At 43.1% G+C, this 17,335-nt stretch overlaps 1 protein-coding gene across 7 annotated transcripts in view; it reads left to right on the top strand.

Annotated features, from left to right (window-relative positions):
- The first annotated feature begins 1,691 nt into the window (after positions 1-1,691).
- The window catches only part of tmem104 (transmembrane protein 104), a 166,223-nt gene continuing 150,579 nt past the window's right edge, over positions 1,692-17,335 (top strand). The window contains exons 1-3 of one of the 7 annotated variants that reach the window (XM_073026709.1): positions 1,692-1,761; positions 8,343-8,466; positions 12,633-12,710. In XM_073026709.1, the coding sequence (XP_072882810.1) occupies positions 12,666-12,710 (45 nt within the window). In that variant the 5' untranslated portion in view covers positions 1,692-1,761; positions 8,343-8,466; positions 12,633-12,665. Of the gene's footprint in view, positions 1,846-2,023; positions 2,045-8,051; positions 8,074-8,342; positions 8,467-12,388; positions 12,410-12,632; positions 12,711-17,335 lie in introns of those variants that run through there. The other 6 variants (XM_073026711.1, XM_073026712.1, XM_073026713.1 and 3 more) reach the window with 6 other exon arrangements.

The following is a 17,335-nucleotide window of genomic DNA, read 5'->3' on the forward strand; positions in this document are numbered from 1 at the left end:
ACTGCAAGACAGGTACTGCTGCCACTGAGGTCATGTCAGCTCTGGCAGAGTTTGCAGCCATTCCTTCCTACAAAGTGAAACTTAACATCACGAACGGCAGTGATGATTCACTCCCAGATGAGCTCAATGCCTTTTACGCTTGCTTTAAAAGGGAGAAGTAAACTACATCATTGCAAATCCCTGCAGTATCTGGTGACCCTGTGGTCTCTGTCTTGGAGGTTGACATCAGAACTTCTTTCAAGAGAGCGAACCCTCACAAGGCCCTTGTGGTGGACTTAGAAAGGTTCTGAAAACGTGTGCCAACTAACTGGCAGGAGTGTTCAAGGACACTGTTACAGCTGAGATACTCACCAGCTTCAAAGGGGCAACAATCATACCAGTGCCCAAGAAGAGCAGGGCTCAATGACTATCACTCACATCTACTGTGATGGAGTGCTTTGAGAAGGTGGTCGTGACCAGAACCAACCCCTGGCTGGGCTCACTGCAATTTGTCTCTCGCCACAATAGGTCTACAGCAGATGCAATCTCACTGGTTCTCCACTTAGTCTTGGATTTACTGGACAACAGTAATACTTACGTCAGGCTGCTGTTCATTCACCACAACTAAACCCTCAGTTCTAATCAAAAAGCTCCAAAACCTGGGCCCCTGTACCTCCCTCTACAACATTTCCTTAACTTTCTGACTGACCACAGTCAGTGTGGATCACCTTGCTAACACTGGCACAACTCAAGGAAGCAAATTTGGCCCACTGCCTTACTCTCTCTACACCCTCAACTGTGTGACTACGCACAATTTAAGTACCATCTATAAATTTGCCAACTACGCAACTATTGTTGGTGACGAGTAGACGTACAGGAGTGGATAGATCAGCTGGCTGTGATGTGGCCCCAATAACTTTGCACTCAACATTAGTAAGACCAAAGAATTGATCGTGGACTCAGGAAAGGTAAGTTGTGGGAACACATATCAGTCCTCGTAAAGGGATCAGCAACATAAAGGGAGAGCAGCTTCAGGTTCCAGGGCGTCAATATCTCTCGAGTCTATCCTGGGCCCAACATATTGATACAGTTACAAAAAAGGCACAACAGTGGTTATATTTCACCAGGAGTTTGAGAATTGTTATGTTACCAAAGACACTAGTAAATTTTGACAGATGCACCGTGGAGAGCATTCTAACTGGTTGCATGGAAGGGCTGCTGCACAGGATCGGAATAAGCTGCAAGAAGTTGTAAACTCATCTCTGTCAATGCACTAACCTACCTTGCAGCAAGGACGCCTTCAAGGCGGCATCCATCATTGAGGACCCCCATCGCCCAGGACATGCCCTCTTATTGCTACCATCGAGCAGGTACAGGAGGCTGAGGACACACACTCAATGTTTCAGGAACAGATTCTCCCCCTCCACCATCAGATTTCCGAATGGACAACGAATTCATGAACACTTTCTCGGTATTTTCCCTTTTTTTTGTACTTATTGTAATTTATAGTTTTATTATTATGTATTGCTGCTGCAAAACAACAAGACGGTGATATTAAACCTGATTCTGCATCGCCCCGCACCTCCCTGTTGATTTTGCAGACTTGCATGATGAATTGCATTGGTTTCACTGCCGACGCGCCATTGCAAGGAAGCCGAACCCTGCCTTCGCTATCAGCCGGTCGCTCTTCGTGACGTCACCGCCACGCGTCCTGACACGCGACCTGAGGCGGACAGCCAATCATCGGGCGGCCCGGTCCGGAGGAACGGCGGCGGAGCTGGGGTAAGGGACGGGACGGCCGCGGGCGCGGGCACGGGCACGGGCACGAGCACCGGGCGCGCAGGCGGGGAACGGAGAGGGCGGCAGGTAAGCCAGGCGACAACTTGGGACAGTGAGTGAGGGGAGGTGGCAGGGGGCCACCCAGCACAGGAGGGGAGATGGTTAGCCCAGGGGAGATGGTGAAGGATTGTATGGCAGTAAATGTCAGACGCGGTGGGTGAGTGAGTGACTGACTGCAGCTATCCAATGGTTGGACTGTGGAGTACTTGCTGTGTTTGGATACGAGGTCTGTACATGATCAGGATTGGGGGAATTGCGTGCAGTTTCTGTCATGGCTGTTGGTTTTGCACTGATGTTTTCCTTAATTTGCTCATTCTTTTTAAGCACTTGGCTTCCTGATAACGAAATTAAATTTTAAATAGAAATAGAAGATTTGGTAGCATCAGTGCAAAAGGAAATAGTTAAACTTTCGTTTCAAAGACCTATTGTCAGAACTTGGGTAAAAGGGGGGAATTGTTTTGAGTAGTAGAGACAGCAAGGAAAAGATGACTAGGGCGGTGTTATATAGAGTCATAGAAAATAGAGTAACGGCTCTGTGAAGGGCTCTGCCTCCACCAGGCACCCAGTCAGATTCCAATCACTCCTGGATGGAAAGATCTCATCTTTAGTTCTGTTCTTACCTCTTATCCTGAGCCTGTATTCTCTACTTTTATTACCACCTACCTTGTCTACTTTAGAAGCATCTTGAGACTGTAACCTGCCAAGTCAGAAGAAGGAGTGTTGTTCCTTGGCGTTGTTGTAAGAGTGCAGGAGAACACAGACAGATCAGATTAGATAGAATTAAAATGGCAGTGTCTATGTTCACACCTGTCTGAACACTGATACTCTGCAAAGTGACCACTCAATGTATTTTTGGATTCTTCAGTGTTGAGACCCCATTCTGAACTTGGAATGCAGTATGCTATATTGAAAGAAGTAGAAATGAATTGCTGCTTCATCTGGAAGGAGTGTTTGGGTTCGTGAATGATGGGAAGGGAAGAAGGAGCATGTGCTGTAAGGGAAGAGTATCTTTAGGGAGCAGTTGATGCAGTCAAACATAGACAAAGAAGTCACAAGGGAGAGATACCTTTGAAATGCTGAAAGGGAGAAGAAAAATGCATTGGTGGTCTTGTTAGTCTGACTAGATTCCTGCTAGGGAATTTTCTTAGATCCAGTGTCTGGTAGATTGAGGACCAGATCAGAGCCCTCTTCGTTTTCAGTAGGGATTGCAGGGTTGCAGGGAATGAAAAAGATAACTTCCTTTTTAAAGTTACTTTTCCAGTGCTCAGGGAGTTGGTTCAACCTGACTTTCTCAGAAGCAAGTACGACTGAGGAATCCCATAAAATAGCAAGGCTGGTGTTTGCAGGGTAGAGAGAAAAGGGAAGATTTAAGATTTAATAAACATTACAAATCATGAAGTTTTTGATTGAACAAGATGAATTCTTTCCCATAGCATAAGATGAATGGTTACATTGCCTAGTTTTAAGGTGATTGGTAAAAAAGCCAGAGACCCCCTCCATATTTACAAGTTTTTGTGATTTAGGATAATCTGCCTCAAAAAGTGGTAGAAACCGAGTTCGTACCGTCATTCAAGCAGAAATGTGGGTAGATGGTATGTACAGCAGGTTGGTTGAGTGTGTTAAATCGCAGCAAAGGTTAGATATAAGAAGTGTGAGATTGGTCTCTTTGAATCTAAGAAAGGCAGGTGAGAAATGAGGACCAAGTCATGTCTCTAACTAAATCCAGAAGGCTTTTGGAATATTTTACATTTTTCACAAAATAAAGGACTTTGTATAAGTATTTGTCAGCCTTTTTCTGAAGTACTGATTTAGTTCTGGGTACCTCCCAGAGAGAGAGAGGTTCATAGGTGCTTTTATAGAACAGATACAGGGCCCTTTGGTGCTACTTTTCCATGTGAACTGAGGTGTCCACCCAACTTCATCCTGTGTGCCTACATATGGCTCGTATCCTATCTATGAAACAATTCAAATTTCTTTTAAACGCTGTATTTCAAGTTCAATTCAAGTTTACTGTCACTTGCAGAAGTATGATGAGGTACAGGTACAATGAAAGACTCAGACAAATGGGGGGATACAGGTAACTCAGAACAAATTCTACAAGACAGTAAAGAGAGGAAAACAGTGCTGAGGCAGTTCAAGAGCCTGATAGTTGTAGAAAGGTACTGTTCCTGAACTGGTCATGTGGGATTTCAGGCTTCTGCCTGAACTTGTGACAGCTTGAAGAGGGTGCAGTCTTGAGGTAGCTTCTCCTGAGGCACTGGTAATGGTGGGGAGGAATGGGCTGGGCTGTGCCCATTGTTCTCTGCAGCCTCTTTTTGTTCTGTGGAAGTTTATTAGAGTATTTGGTCACATGCCAGATCTCCTTAAGAAAGTAGAAGCACTGTCACTCCTCCTTCATGACTACATCTATGTTATGGCCCAGGGCACGTATATGAAATGTTAATATCCAGGAATTCGTAGTTACTGACTCTGCACGTTTGACCCAACCAGTGAGAACTGAAACATGGTTTCCTGACTTCCCCTTCTGAACTCGGCAATTAACTTTGGTTTTCTTGATGTTATATGTGAGTTGTTACTGCGCCCCCCCCCCCCCCCCCGAGTATTCTATCTGATTCCTGCTTGCTGACTCATCACCACTCGTGATTTAGCCAACAATAGTAGTGTCATCAGCTAATTTATAGATGGTATTGGAGCCACTCAGTGGTAAGTATAAATTGAGTAGAGCACATAGCCTTGAGGTGCACTTGAGTTAATGATTAGTGAGGAAGAGAGATTACTGACAGATACTGTTGTGGAAGTTTCAAAGAGAGGTATAGAGACCCAGGTCTTTACCTGTCCTTACCACTTCCTCGTTCCCTGTTTCTACCATCGTCTGTGGGAAATACTTACCCTCAGATCCTCTTTTAAATATTTCCCCTCTCACCTAAGAAGGGGAAGCCCACTGCCTCTACCTCTACTTTATGGACCTCCCCACTTTAGGAAAAAGCCTCTTCTTTTTTCCCCCTAAAGGCCTACCTGTTCCTGTCAAACCCATGCCCTCACAAAGCTGCCTTTGCTGAATACATGCCTTGATTGTGCTATCATCTCCCATTTCAACTGTCATCTTTTCTGCAATGCTTATGGGCTTGATTATTTGCCTCCTCCTCCTCCCAATATTATTTCTAATTTCAAGTATTAGAGGCCATGCATTTAACGTGTGAGGGGGAACATTTAAAGTAGTTTCCACAGAGCGTGGTAGGTACTTGGACTGAGCTATGAAGCAGATATCTTAGTGATGTTTAAGAGGCTTTTAAACAGACTCATGAATATTGCTGGGAAAGGACAGATATGGATCATAGACAGGTAGAAGAGCTTTAATTTAGCATCACGGCCAGTACAGAAATTATGGGCCGAAGGACCTGTTCCGATGCTATATATTTCTAAATCTAAAATGTCATGTTAAATCTCCATTGGACTTTGTAGGCCTAATTTCACACCTTTTCTACACACCTTTTCTACAGTGCAGAAACAGGTTCTGAGAACTGGAATCAGGTGCAGTATCATTGGCATATATCATGAAATTTGTTATTTTGTGGCAAAAAGCAATATAACTCACTATAAATTACAATAAGTGTGTTTATATATAAATATATACAGGTATATATAAATTATATTAAACATGTAGTGCATAAAGAAAGGGAAAAATAGTGATGTAGTGTTCATGAGCTCATTGTCCAGTATGAAATCTGATGGTGGAGGTGAAGAGGCTGTTCCTAAAACTTGAGTGTGTACCTTCTCCTTGATGGTAGCAATGAGAACAGGGTATGTCCTGGGTGTTGGGAGCCCCTGATGATGGATGCTGCCTTTTTGACGTATCACCTTTTGAAAGTGTCCAGGATGCTGGGGAGACTAGTACCCGTGATGGAACTGGCAGAGTTTACAACTTTCTGCAGCTTCTTTCCGACGCTGTGCAGCGGCCCTCCATACCAGATGGTGATGCATCAGTTAGAATTCTCTCCACGGTGCATCTGTAGAAAATTGCAAGTGTCTTTGGTGACATACCAAATCTCCTCAAACTCCTAATGAAATATAACAACTGTCATATCTTCTTTGTAATTGCATCGATATGTTGGGCCGAGGGTAGATCTTCAGAGATGTTGAAACCCAGAAATTTGAAACTGCTCACCCTTTCCACTTCTGAGAACTAGTGTGTGGTTCTCTTGACTTCCCCTTCCTGAAGCCCACAATCAATTCCTTGATCTTACTGATGTTGAGTGCAAGGTTGTTGCTGTGACACCACTTCTCCAGCTGATCTATCTCGCTCCTGTACACCTCATCGCTATCTGAAATTCTGCCAACAGTAATTGTGTCTTCGGTAAATTTATGGATGTCATTTGAGCTGTACCTAGCCACACAATTGTGGGTGTAGAGAGCAAGTTGAGCAGCGGGCTAAGCACACATCTTTGAGATTTGCCAGTGTTGGTTGTTAGCGAGGAGAAGATGTTATTTCAGATCTGCAGACAGTGGTCTTCCACTGAGGATGTTAAGGATCCAGTTACAGGAGGAGGTAAAGAGGTCCGGGATTTGGAGCTTGTTGATTACTACTGAGGGTATAATTGTGTTGAGTGTATGCTGTAATCAATAAACCGCAGCCTAGGCTGGGTGAGATTGCATCCATTGTACCTTTCTACACATCTATATTTACTTGCATCAGGTCTGCTCATCCTGTGTTTTGGTGATACATGAACTTATGTAGATGTATCTTAAATATTGTTAGGGTATCTGCCTCTATCTGTTTGTCAGTACATTCCAGAATCCAACCACCTTCTGTGTGAATGAATTCCCTCCAGGTTTCCATCTTAACTTCTACCTCTCACCTTAAATCTATGTCCCCTTATCTTAGACACCTCACCATTGTGGGATGGGGGGCGGGGTGGTGGGAAGGAACTGTACCATCTACCCTATCTATCCCTCTGATTTTTTACATAACTCTATCAGGTCACCTACTTTCCAGAGAAACAAACCCAGTTGTAGAATAGTGGAACTGCAGAATACTACAGAAATGTTGGTTGCTGTTAAACCCATAGGGAAACAGGGTGAAAAAAAATTGTCTTTTTGCAAGGATGGGTTCTCAATTTTATATATAGTTCCTTTTGGGTCTATATCTTTATCCACCTCCTAACAAACTGTGCCTTGAACATCTTTACCATATGTTGCATAAAAAACCTTCCCCCATTCAGTAAGCTGCCTTCTACCTCCATGTTGTCTTGTGTCTCTGTTGCTGTTTCAGTCTAGCCCCTCTTCCCACTTGTTGTCACATCTGTATTTGACAGTTACAGTTATCCCGGACTTGTGTAACCTTGAACAAGCCCAGAACTTTGACCCTTTCCAAACAGCTCTGATTCATCTTCATTCACTGCTCCCATCCGTCCTAGTGTACAACACTTTGCTCCAGTGTTGTCAGAGAATTTAAGCTGTGAAATTCTCATCCTGCACCCTGCCTCTCTCTGAAGACCCTCAATGATGCTTCAGTTCAGGCATGCAGGACCAATATGGCACTTGTGAAAGTTTTGTTGACACTCAGCATGTAGAGACATCCTTTGGTTCTCTAAACCCTGCCTAAAATAAAACAATGGCTCTGGTTTCCTCTCACATTCCAAAGGTGTACAGGTTAGTAGGTTGATTGGTTACATGGGTGAAATTATGTGGTGCAGCTCGTTGGGTGAGAAGAGCTTGAAACTGTGCTGTATCTCCAAAAATTTTTTACTGCTAAATGAAGCAGCGAAATGAGTCAATGATAAGAAACATGATAAAGGGTCGTGGCTAGAGTCTGCTGCTTTTCTGTTTGGTTTTCCAGTAAAAGAAAAAATAAGCATGGCATGTGGGAGAATTTTTTGAGAAGAATATTGCCAGTTTGGGTGCACACTCTTAAAAAGTTTCATTACACCTGCTTTATACTTTGCCCAACGTTGTGTTTCCTTTTGTAATATTTCCCCACCTTTGCTTCAGTAAGCTTTTTGACTGGAATTGGGATCGTTTTATTATTGTCACATGTACTGAGATGTAGTGAAAAATTTACCCTGCACACTGTTTATGCAGATCAGATCATTACACAGTGCATTGAGGCAGAACAAGGGAAAATAATTACAAAGCAGAGGAGTTTTACTTTGGCCTTTTTGCCACGAGACTTTGGCAATGCTGCTGGATATTTTGGATGGGAATAACTTCATTCAAAGCCAGTGTGTGCGTTCATTTCCCCCAAAGGTGTATAAGGATGTGAGTTTTTGTTATTTCTGTGACTGATCCGGAACATTGAGGGGTGTTTTGTTGCTTTTGCAAATTTCTGGAACCTTGGTGACCTTGCATCTATAAGTAAGTTGGGTGGACTGGTGCTTGCTTGCAGACAGCAGGAAAGAGACATTTGGGTGTGTGCACTGAATCATGAATTCTAAACACCTTGGCACATTTTGTTAACCGAAGTCTGTGCCATTCCATTCGAGTGGTCTGTGGGGACAAAGTGCTTGATTTATTTTACTTGTTGGTAGGTGAGCTACTGGAGGACTTCAGTGGGAGTCGGGCTGGAACAGAGTTGCTGCTTGACTGAGGAGGATTAGTTCATCCAGCCTTCTGTGCTCAGAAAAGCGAAGTGAAGGCTGCGGTTCTGGCTAGGTAGGACTCTGTGCATTCATGTGTTTGGGTAATTGACGATCGCTGAAGCAAGGTTTATAGTTCTGTTTCTGCTTACTGACGAGCTGTAGCTGACGTTTTCAAAGCAGGAGCAGCACTTGTCAATATCCCCTCCTTTGGAATCATTAACGTTTACTAGTGACTGTTGTGCCTGTTCTCTTCTCCCTGAACCTGAGCAACTAAGATTGTAATCATTTGCACTGGGATTTTGTACTTGGGTTGGTAGTTTGTAGACTTTAGGTTATTGAATTAGTGCAGACTTTTCAAATTGGAAGAATATTGAGTAACAGCCATGGTAAAGGTGCATAGTGTTCTGGTTAGTCAGTGTCTTCTGTACTCTGTTACTTTCCGAGTTAGTGGGTAAGGGGACAATCTGCTGCTTGCAGGCGGTGCTGAAAAAGTGAATGGGCTGATGCCTCATGAGAGAATTGAACAGAAGAAAGGTAGTTTTAAACTTGTGAAGGTGGTATCTGAAGATCATCTTGAAGGAAGACAATGGTTAAGGGAATAAAAAAAATAAATTTGAAGAATTATTTTAAGAGGAATAGGGGATTAGATAAAATTAAAACTTTGGCCTTTTTTTTTACTGTAATCATCATGTGACATGGACTTGGTGTGATTCACATGGTCAACTGGATTGGTGACAAACTGGACTAAGAAGCTTTTCTAATCAAGAACCCCTTTGAGAGGCTAGCTCAGATTGTTGGAAAGCTAACCCATTAATTGCACATGCTCTCCCACAGTTGAAAGACAAGTTGATAAAGTAGCTCATGTTTGTAAAAGTTTGCTGGAATATAGAGGAGCATTTAGGAAATGGGGAGAAGAGAGTTATAAAAGTGGGATGGGAAAGATGGATGGCAAAATATTTCTTTTGGGAAACACCCAAAGAAGATGATGAGACCGGTGAAGTTTTGGTTGATTTGCAAATGGATAGGTACAGTGCCTATAACAAGTATTCGACCCCCTTGGAAGTTTTCATGTTTTATTGTTTTATTGTTTTAGAGTTAAGATTGGATCAGCCATGATCTTGTTGAATGGCGGAGCAGGCTTGAGGGGCCGATTGGCCTACTCCTGCTCCTATCTCTTATGTAACACTGGAATCACAGTGGATTTAATTTGGCTTTTTGACACAGATCAGCAGAAAAAAATTCTTTCGTGTCAAAGTGAAAACAGATCTCTACAAAGTGATGTAAATTAATTACAAATATAAAACACAAAATAATTGATTGTATAGGTATTCACCCCCCCCCCCCCCCCGGTAATATGACACACTAGATCATCACTGGTGCAGCCAATTGGTTTGAGAAGTCAGATAATTAGTTAAATGGAGATCACCATGTGCAGTCAAGGTGTTTCAATTGATTGTAGTAAAAATGCCCCTGTATCTGGAAAGTCCAACTGCTGGTGAGTCAGTATCCTGGCAAAAACTATAACATGAAGACAAAAGAACATTCCAAGCAACTCCATGAAAAGGTTAATGAAAAACACAAGTAGGGAGATGGATACAAGAAAATTTCCAAGTCACTGAATATCCATGGGAGTACAGCTAAGTCAATCATCAAGAAATGGAAATCTGCGTAGAGCAGCTGTCCTCAAAAACTGAGTGACCATGCAAGAACGGGACTAGTGAGGGAGGCCATCAAGAGACCTATGACAACTCTAGAGGAGTTACAAGCTTCAGTGGCTGAGATGGGAGAGACTGTGCATACAACAACTGTTGCCTGAGTGCTTCACCAGTCTCAGATTTATGGAAGAGTGGCAAAGAGAAACCCACTGTTTTTTAAAAAAAAAACCTGCATGAAATCTTGGCTAGAGTTTGCCTGAAGGCATGTGGGAGACTGAAGTCAGCTGGAAGAAAGTTCTATGGTCCATTTTGGCCATCAGACTAAGTGCTATGTTTGGTGTAAACCAAATGCCACACATAATCAAAAACACACTATCCCTACCATGGTGGTGGTTGCATCATGCTGTGGGGATGTGTCACTTCAATGGGCCCTGGAAGATTTGTGAAAGTAGAGGGTAAAATGATGCAACAAAATACAGGGAATTCCTGGAGGGAAATCTGATGCAGTCTGCAAGAAAACTGTGACTTGGGAGAAGATTTGTTTTCCAGAAAGACAATGAACCCAAGCATAAAGCCAAAGCTACACAGGAATGACTTAAAAACAACAAAGTTAATATCCTAGATGGCCAAGTCAGTGTCCAGACCTCAGTCCAATTGAGATTTTTTGGCTGGACTTGAAAAGGGCTGTTCACTCATGATCTCCATGCAATCTGACAGAGCTTGAGCAGTTTTGTAAAGAAAACTGAGGAAAAATTGCGGTGTGCAGATGTGCAAAGCTGATAGAAACCTAATCACATAGACTCAAGGCTGTAATCGCTGCCAAAGTTGCATCTACTAAATCCTGCCGTGAAAGGGGTGAATACTTATGCAATCGATTATTTTGTATTTTATACTTGTAATTAATTTAGATAACTTTGTAGAGATCTGGTTTCACTTTGGCACGAAAGAGTTTTTCTGTTGATCAGTGTCGAAAGAAGCCAAGTCAAATTCACTGTGATTCAATGTTGTAAAACAATAAAGCATGAAAACTTTCAAGGAGGGTGAATACTTTTTATAGGCACTATAAGTGATGGTATTGGGAGGGCCAAATATTCACACTGTGGCCTTCTTTTGTGTGTCTGTCATTGTACAAAATAAGAAACATTAAAGAAGTATCTGGCAGCTCCAGACTGAGCACTGGTATGGTGTTAAGAGCCATCAGCAGCAGCAGAATTGTATTCCTCCATCACCTCCCTCGTCCTGCTCTGTCTGTACCATTATTGTCATCTCAGAAGTCCAGGCCAGGAGCAATGGGGATTATAGCAGAGCATCCAAAAATACCATCAGGGCTATCTAAACTTGAGAGCTAAACAGCAAAGATGCAGTGAGAGCAGGATATGTCAGACAATCCCAGAAACAACTGATCAGGTTGACGATCCACATTCACACTACATGTAACTAAGAAAACTGATGAAGGCGGGACCGTGTACATAAATTTTAGCAGGGCTTTTGCCAAGGTCCTGCAAGGTGGACTGGCCCAGAAGATTAAAGTTTGTGATTGGCTAACTAGATCCAAAATGGCTTGGTAATGGGAAGCAAAGGGTAATGGTGGAGAGTTGGTTTTCTGACCAGATGTCTTTTGTGGTGAACTGCCGGGATTAGTAATAGGACCATTGTTGTTTGTAACATTTATCAATGACTTGGATGAGCATGTGACTACCAAATGATTTGGTCTGAGTCGTATGTGTACAGACCACACAAAATTGGTGGAGTGCTAATTGGTAATTGGTAAGGATACAGTGAGACAGAAATCAGATGGAAAGTTGAAAGTACCACTGGCAGATGGACAAGTGTGAATAAATGCACTTTGGGAAGTTGAATACTGGCAGAATGTAGAAAGTAAATGGAAGGGACCTTGGGAACATCGATGTGTTGAGACAACCTTAAGGTACAAGTCCGTAGTTCCCTGAACTAGACAAGCAAAGTGATTAGAGTAGTGAAAAAGGTATTTGTATGCTTGCCTTCATAAGCGAACACATTGAGTGTAAGAGTTGGAATGTCAGTTTGCAGCTGTACAAAAGACTGGTTTAGACCACACTGGGAGTATTGTGCACAGTTCTGATGGCCACACTAGAGAGAAGTTACTGTGACAATTCAGATGTCAACTGGTGGAGTGGTGTCATAGCAGCAGTCTGGCACAACGTCAGTAGGACAGAAGAGCTAATTGTGGACTTCGGGAAGGGTAAGACGAAGGAACACACACCAATCCTATAGAGGGATCAGAAGTGGAGAGAGTGAGCAGCTTCGAGTTCCTGGGTGTCAAGATACATTTGGGCAGAGATGCAGCTCTTTAAACTGAGCAAAATTCTCAAAGCATCGTGGGTGAGGAAGCTCCAGTGTGCACGCGGTGGACTTGTTGACAATCTCTACCTCTAATTTTACTGCTGTTCATTGTTATTGTACAGTAGGTCTAAAGATTCAGGGCAATTCCAGTTTTCTAATGGACTGTACTTTTCAAGATGATTATTGTGACGTTCTATTGATTTGAGAATATTTAGAGTTTACATAATGTTACTGTTTTTAATTGGAATATTTTCTAATGCAGGTCATTTGGAAGTTGCTGTTCTAGGAACTGAAAATGCCGGGTGGGATTACAGAAACGGGGGAGTTGTACTCTCCATATGTGAGTATTGGCTGATGAGTTGGTGAGCTTATTGTGCACTCAAAAAGCTGGGTGCTTAACGATGGAGGTGCCAGGGCTAAGGGTGATTTACAAATGCATTGTTACATCTGATCATAACTATTGAACTGTGCATAGATAAAGCTGCCAGGGTGAAGGGGGCTGTTGAAATTCTTTGAAATTGGAATAAACAATAATAGCTGCATAGTTACAGTATTTTGTGCTATTTAGTTTTTTAATTGAATGATGTTTAAAATGATAGTTTGCAGCCACTGTTATACAATGTATGTGTGTTGTAGTTTCAAGGATTTTGAGTAAAAGTGTTGTATCAGGGTACAATACACTAACTAGAAAAAAGTAAGAGGCAAGCACTGCAATGAGGGAAGGTTTTTTAATCCTGAAGCCTTTTTTAATCAGGAGTGAAGAAGTGGGTAGGAGAAATATTAAACCAATCTCAAAGGAGAATTGTTTTAAGCTTCTCTTCTCTGATACTGGCTCATGACCACATCCATTATCATTCCAAGAATATTCATGTTTGACCATCTAAAGAAGCTGTGCCCATTTTAATTTCAGAAGATTCTTTCCATTGCATTATTTTTCTCTGTTTAAAGAGACCAACCTCCACTTGAAGATAACATCACTCTGAAACCGCATCCAAGACCAGCATCAGAGAAAAGGAGCTTAAAGCAATTCTTCATTAAGGCTAGCTTAATATTCCTCTTACCCTCCCCCCTTCACTTCTGATTTTTAAAAAACGTTTTAGTTTAAAAAAAATCTCTGCTGCTCTCTTCCATTATGTACTGCAGTGCTTGCTTCTTGTTTTTTCTAGTTATTATACAGAAAACACTTACAGAATAGTAGTTACAGGGTTAACTAGTGGGGCAATGGGTTTGTTTTGTGATCCAGCCTCCTTTGTCATAAAGATAAATATAGAAATCATTTACTGTAAGGCTTTCTAGTAAGGCCCATCTGCCTGTTCAGTTGAATGTAGGATATCATGCCATGTTTTGTCAAAGGCAAAGGCCAACGTTTATCTCCTAACTGGTGTTGCTGAATTAACTGACCATTGTCTTGTGCCTTTGTATGAGAAAGAATCACTGTTACCAGACTAATGGTCAATGTGGTTGTACTTGGGGTCAGAAGGAATCCTGGGTTTGGTGTAAGTGTTGTACAGTCAGTGAGCTAGGTCATTAGTTTAGTGTTAAGGGAAAGAGTCAGGCGAGATGTTGTGGAGTGGGTGGGGGAGGAGGTCCCTCCTTCCAAACTGACTCATGAATGGTGCACAGATGAGCATCTTATTTCTTGGTGCCTGGCAAGTTGTGTTGGTCACAGGATTTGAAATATTATTTGCAACTCTTCAGCTAGCACTGCTGAGTGGATAATGCATCTTGGTTTTTGGGTTCTATATCTAAGAAAGGTTGTGCTGGCATTACAGGGCATCCAGAGGAGGTTTACAAAAATGATCCCAGGAATGAAGAGGTTAACATATGATGAGCATTTGATGGATCTGGGTCTGTACTCGCTGAAGTTTATAAGAATGAAGGGGCATCTCATTGAAACCTACCAGATATTGAAAGGCCTAGATAGAGTGGACGGGGAGAGGATATTTCCAATAGTAAGAGCATCTAGGACACAGGCTCAGAATAGAAGGGCGTCTCTTTAGTACAGATATGAGGAGAAATTTCTTTAGCCCAAGGGTGGAAGTCATTGTTACAGACAGCTATGGAGTCCAAGTCCATTGGGTATATTTAAAGCGGAGGTTGATAGGTTCTTGATTAATCAGGACATCAAAGGTTATGGGGAGAAGGTAGGAAAATGAGGTTGGGAGGGAAAAGTAGATCAGTTATGATCAAATAGTGGAGCGGACTCAATGGACTGAATGATTTAACCTCCTGTCTCTTATGATCTTTCTCCCAAGATTCTCACTATCACTGAAGCCAGCCTTTGGCCATTTTGTTTCACCCTATGTAATAACAAGAAGCCACTAACAGAGCCATGGTTGTGATACTGAAGAAGTTATGATATTGTGCCCCTGGAGTTCAACATTGGCACCTATCCTAATCCTCTCCACAAAAATCATGGTAGACCCAGTTTGACTATTTATTGCTTATTCCCAGGGAGAATTTTAACTTCCGGTAAGATATCAGCATGTTCAATCACAGCATTTCTGGTTCAACCAAAAGTGTTATTGTCCTTTTTAAAATTGTTTTACGATCGCAAGACCCTGCTGAACATTAAGAAGGTAAATGTCCTTCATTTCTACCCCAAGGTAGAAGGTTCTACCCCATCAGCGAGCTTCTCATTGGCAGAGAAACTGAAGGAGCTGGACTTGGTGCAGATCATTCCACTGTCTGTGTCAGAGAGGAGTCGTTGTGTGAAGGCAGTGTACAGGCTAACAGCGAGTGATCATCTAGGTTGCTTTTCTTGTGATTGCAAGACCCTATTGGACATAGTTAATGTGCAATGCTGCGTCCAATTCACTGATTTATTGGTAGACGGTTGTAACCAGGACTAGGCCTCAGGCCACAGTGTCATCTGTTTACAGCCGCCCTGGAGAAATGCATCAAATTTGGTGCGCTCCACCAGTCAGTGTATCATGGAGATCAAGTTGGAGTTGGTGCTGCCTTCTAGTCTTCGTTTGACAGACGACAAACCGTATTGTGTTCAACTGGTCTTTGTGCTCTGGATCTTTTCAATGATTTTAGGTTCCTTGACCCCCATCATATTTTTAATATGGATGTCCAGTCCCTATACACTTCCATCCCCTTCCAGGAAGGCCTTGAAGCTCTCCACTTCTTTCTGGACATCAGACCCAACCAGTTCCCTTCCAGCACCACCTCCTCCGCCTAGCGGAACTTGTCCTCACTCTAAATAATTTCTCTTTTGGCTTCTCCCATTTCCTTCAAACAATAAGTGTAGCCATGGGCACTTGCATGGGTCCCAGCTATGCCAGCTTGTTTGTCAGCTACGTGGAACAGTCTATGTTCTAAGCCTACACTGGTGACCATCCCACACTTTTCCTACACTACATCACAACTGCATTGGTGCTGCTTCCTGCAGCCATGCTGAACTCGTTGACATCATCCACTTTGCCTCCATCTAGCATATCTTTCCCTCTCCCCTCACCCCCCCCCCCCCCACTTTCTGCTCTCTGCAGGGATCGCTCCCTGTCCATTTGTCCCTCCCCACTGATCTCCCTCCTGGCACTTATCCTTGCAGTCGGAACAAGTGCTACACCTCCTCCCTCACTACCATTCAGGGCCCCAAACAGTCCTTCCAGGTGAGGTCACATTTCACCTGTGAGTCTGTTGGGATAATGTACTGAGTTCGGTGCTCCTGGTGTGGTCTCCTGTACATCGGTGAGACCCGATGTAGATTGGGAGACTGCTTCACCAAGCATCTATGCTCGGTCTGCCAAAACAAGAGGGAACTCCCAGTGGCCACCCATTTTAATTCCACGTCCCATTCTCATTCTGATATGTCTATCCATGACCTCCTCTACTGTCATGATGAGGCCACACTTACAGACATCCCACCCACCCAAAACTCATTTCAGGGAGGTAGCACCATCAATTTGCAGGAGACTCCCAGGAGAGGTGGGATGTCTGCAGTAGAGTAGCTCTTTAGCAGCTAGCCAGCTAGTTTAAATAATATTAGCTATGCTAATGAATGAATGACACCTGTTAAACTCATCTCAACATGTCTTTTACATTTTAACCCTCCATGGGCAATTGAAAAGTCACTGTTGCAAACAGTGCAGCGAGCAACACTGTCATTATTTTTTACCCCTATTAGGCAGGGGTACACCTTAGTGTAGTCTGGAGTGAAGTTCGTTTTTTTGGAACACCCTGCACTCTTTCACCCTCCCCCTCCCCTTCCCTCTCTCATTCAAAAATCGATTTCCGGGATATTGTGGGCATCAGGGAGCCGCTATCGATATGCGGGAGACTCCTGGAACTTCCAGGAGAGGTGGGATATCTGCACTTAGGTTGGAGGAACAGCACCATATATTCTGTCTGGGTAGCCTCCAACCTGATGGCATGAACATTGATTTCTCGAACTTCTGGTAATGTCCTCCCACCCTCTGCCCCCCCCTTCCCCATCCACTTTTCCCACTATCACTTTGTCTCACTGCCTGCTCATCGCCTCCCTTTGGTGCTCCTCCCCCTTTTCTTTCTTCCATGGTCCTCTCCTATTAGATTACCCCTTCTCCAGCCCTGTATCTCTTTCACTAATCAACTTCCCAGCTCTTTACTTCATCCCCTCCCTCTTGGTTTCACCTCTCACCTTGTGTTTCTTCTTCCTCTCTCCCCACTTTTTAACTCTACTCATAATTTTTATTCCAGTCCTGCTGAACGGTCTTGGGCCAAAACGTCAACTGTGCTCTTTTCCATATCTGTTGCCTTGCCTGCTGAGTTCCTCCAATATTTTATATGTGTTGCTTGGATTTCTAGCATCTGCAGAATTTCTCCTGTTTGCAATCTGCAGATTTCTGCAACATTCGTGGACTTGAGGTCTCAGACTATATTTTCTGGTGCGACTGTTTTACTGATCTCTTCAATGTGCTTTGTGCTGTGTATGACTGTTGGTACTGTGTTTAATACCTGGCCCTGGAGTAACGTTCTTTC

Source organism: Hemitrygon akajei, chromosome 22 (assembly GCF_048418815.1).
Source record: "Hemitrygon akajei chromosome 22, sHemAka1.3, whole genome shotgun sequence".
Taxonomy (NCBI): domain Eukaryota; kingdom Metazoa; phylum Chordata; class Chondrichthyes; order Myliobatiformes; family Dasyatidae; genus Hemitrygon; species Hemitrygon akajei.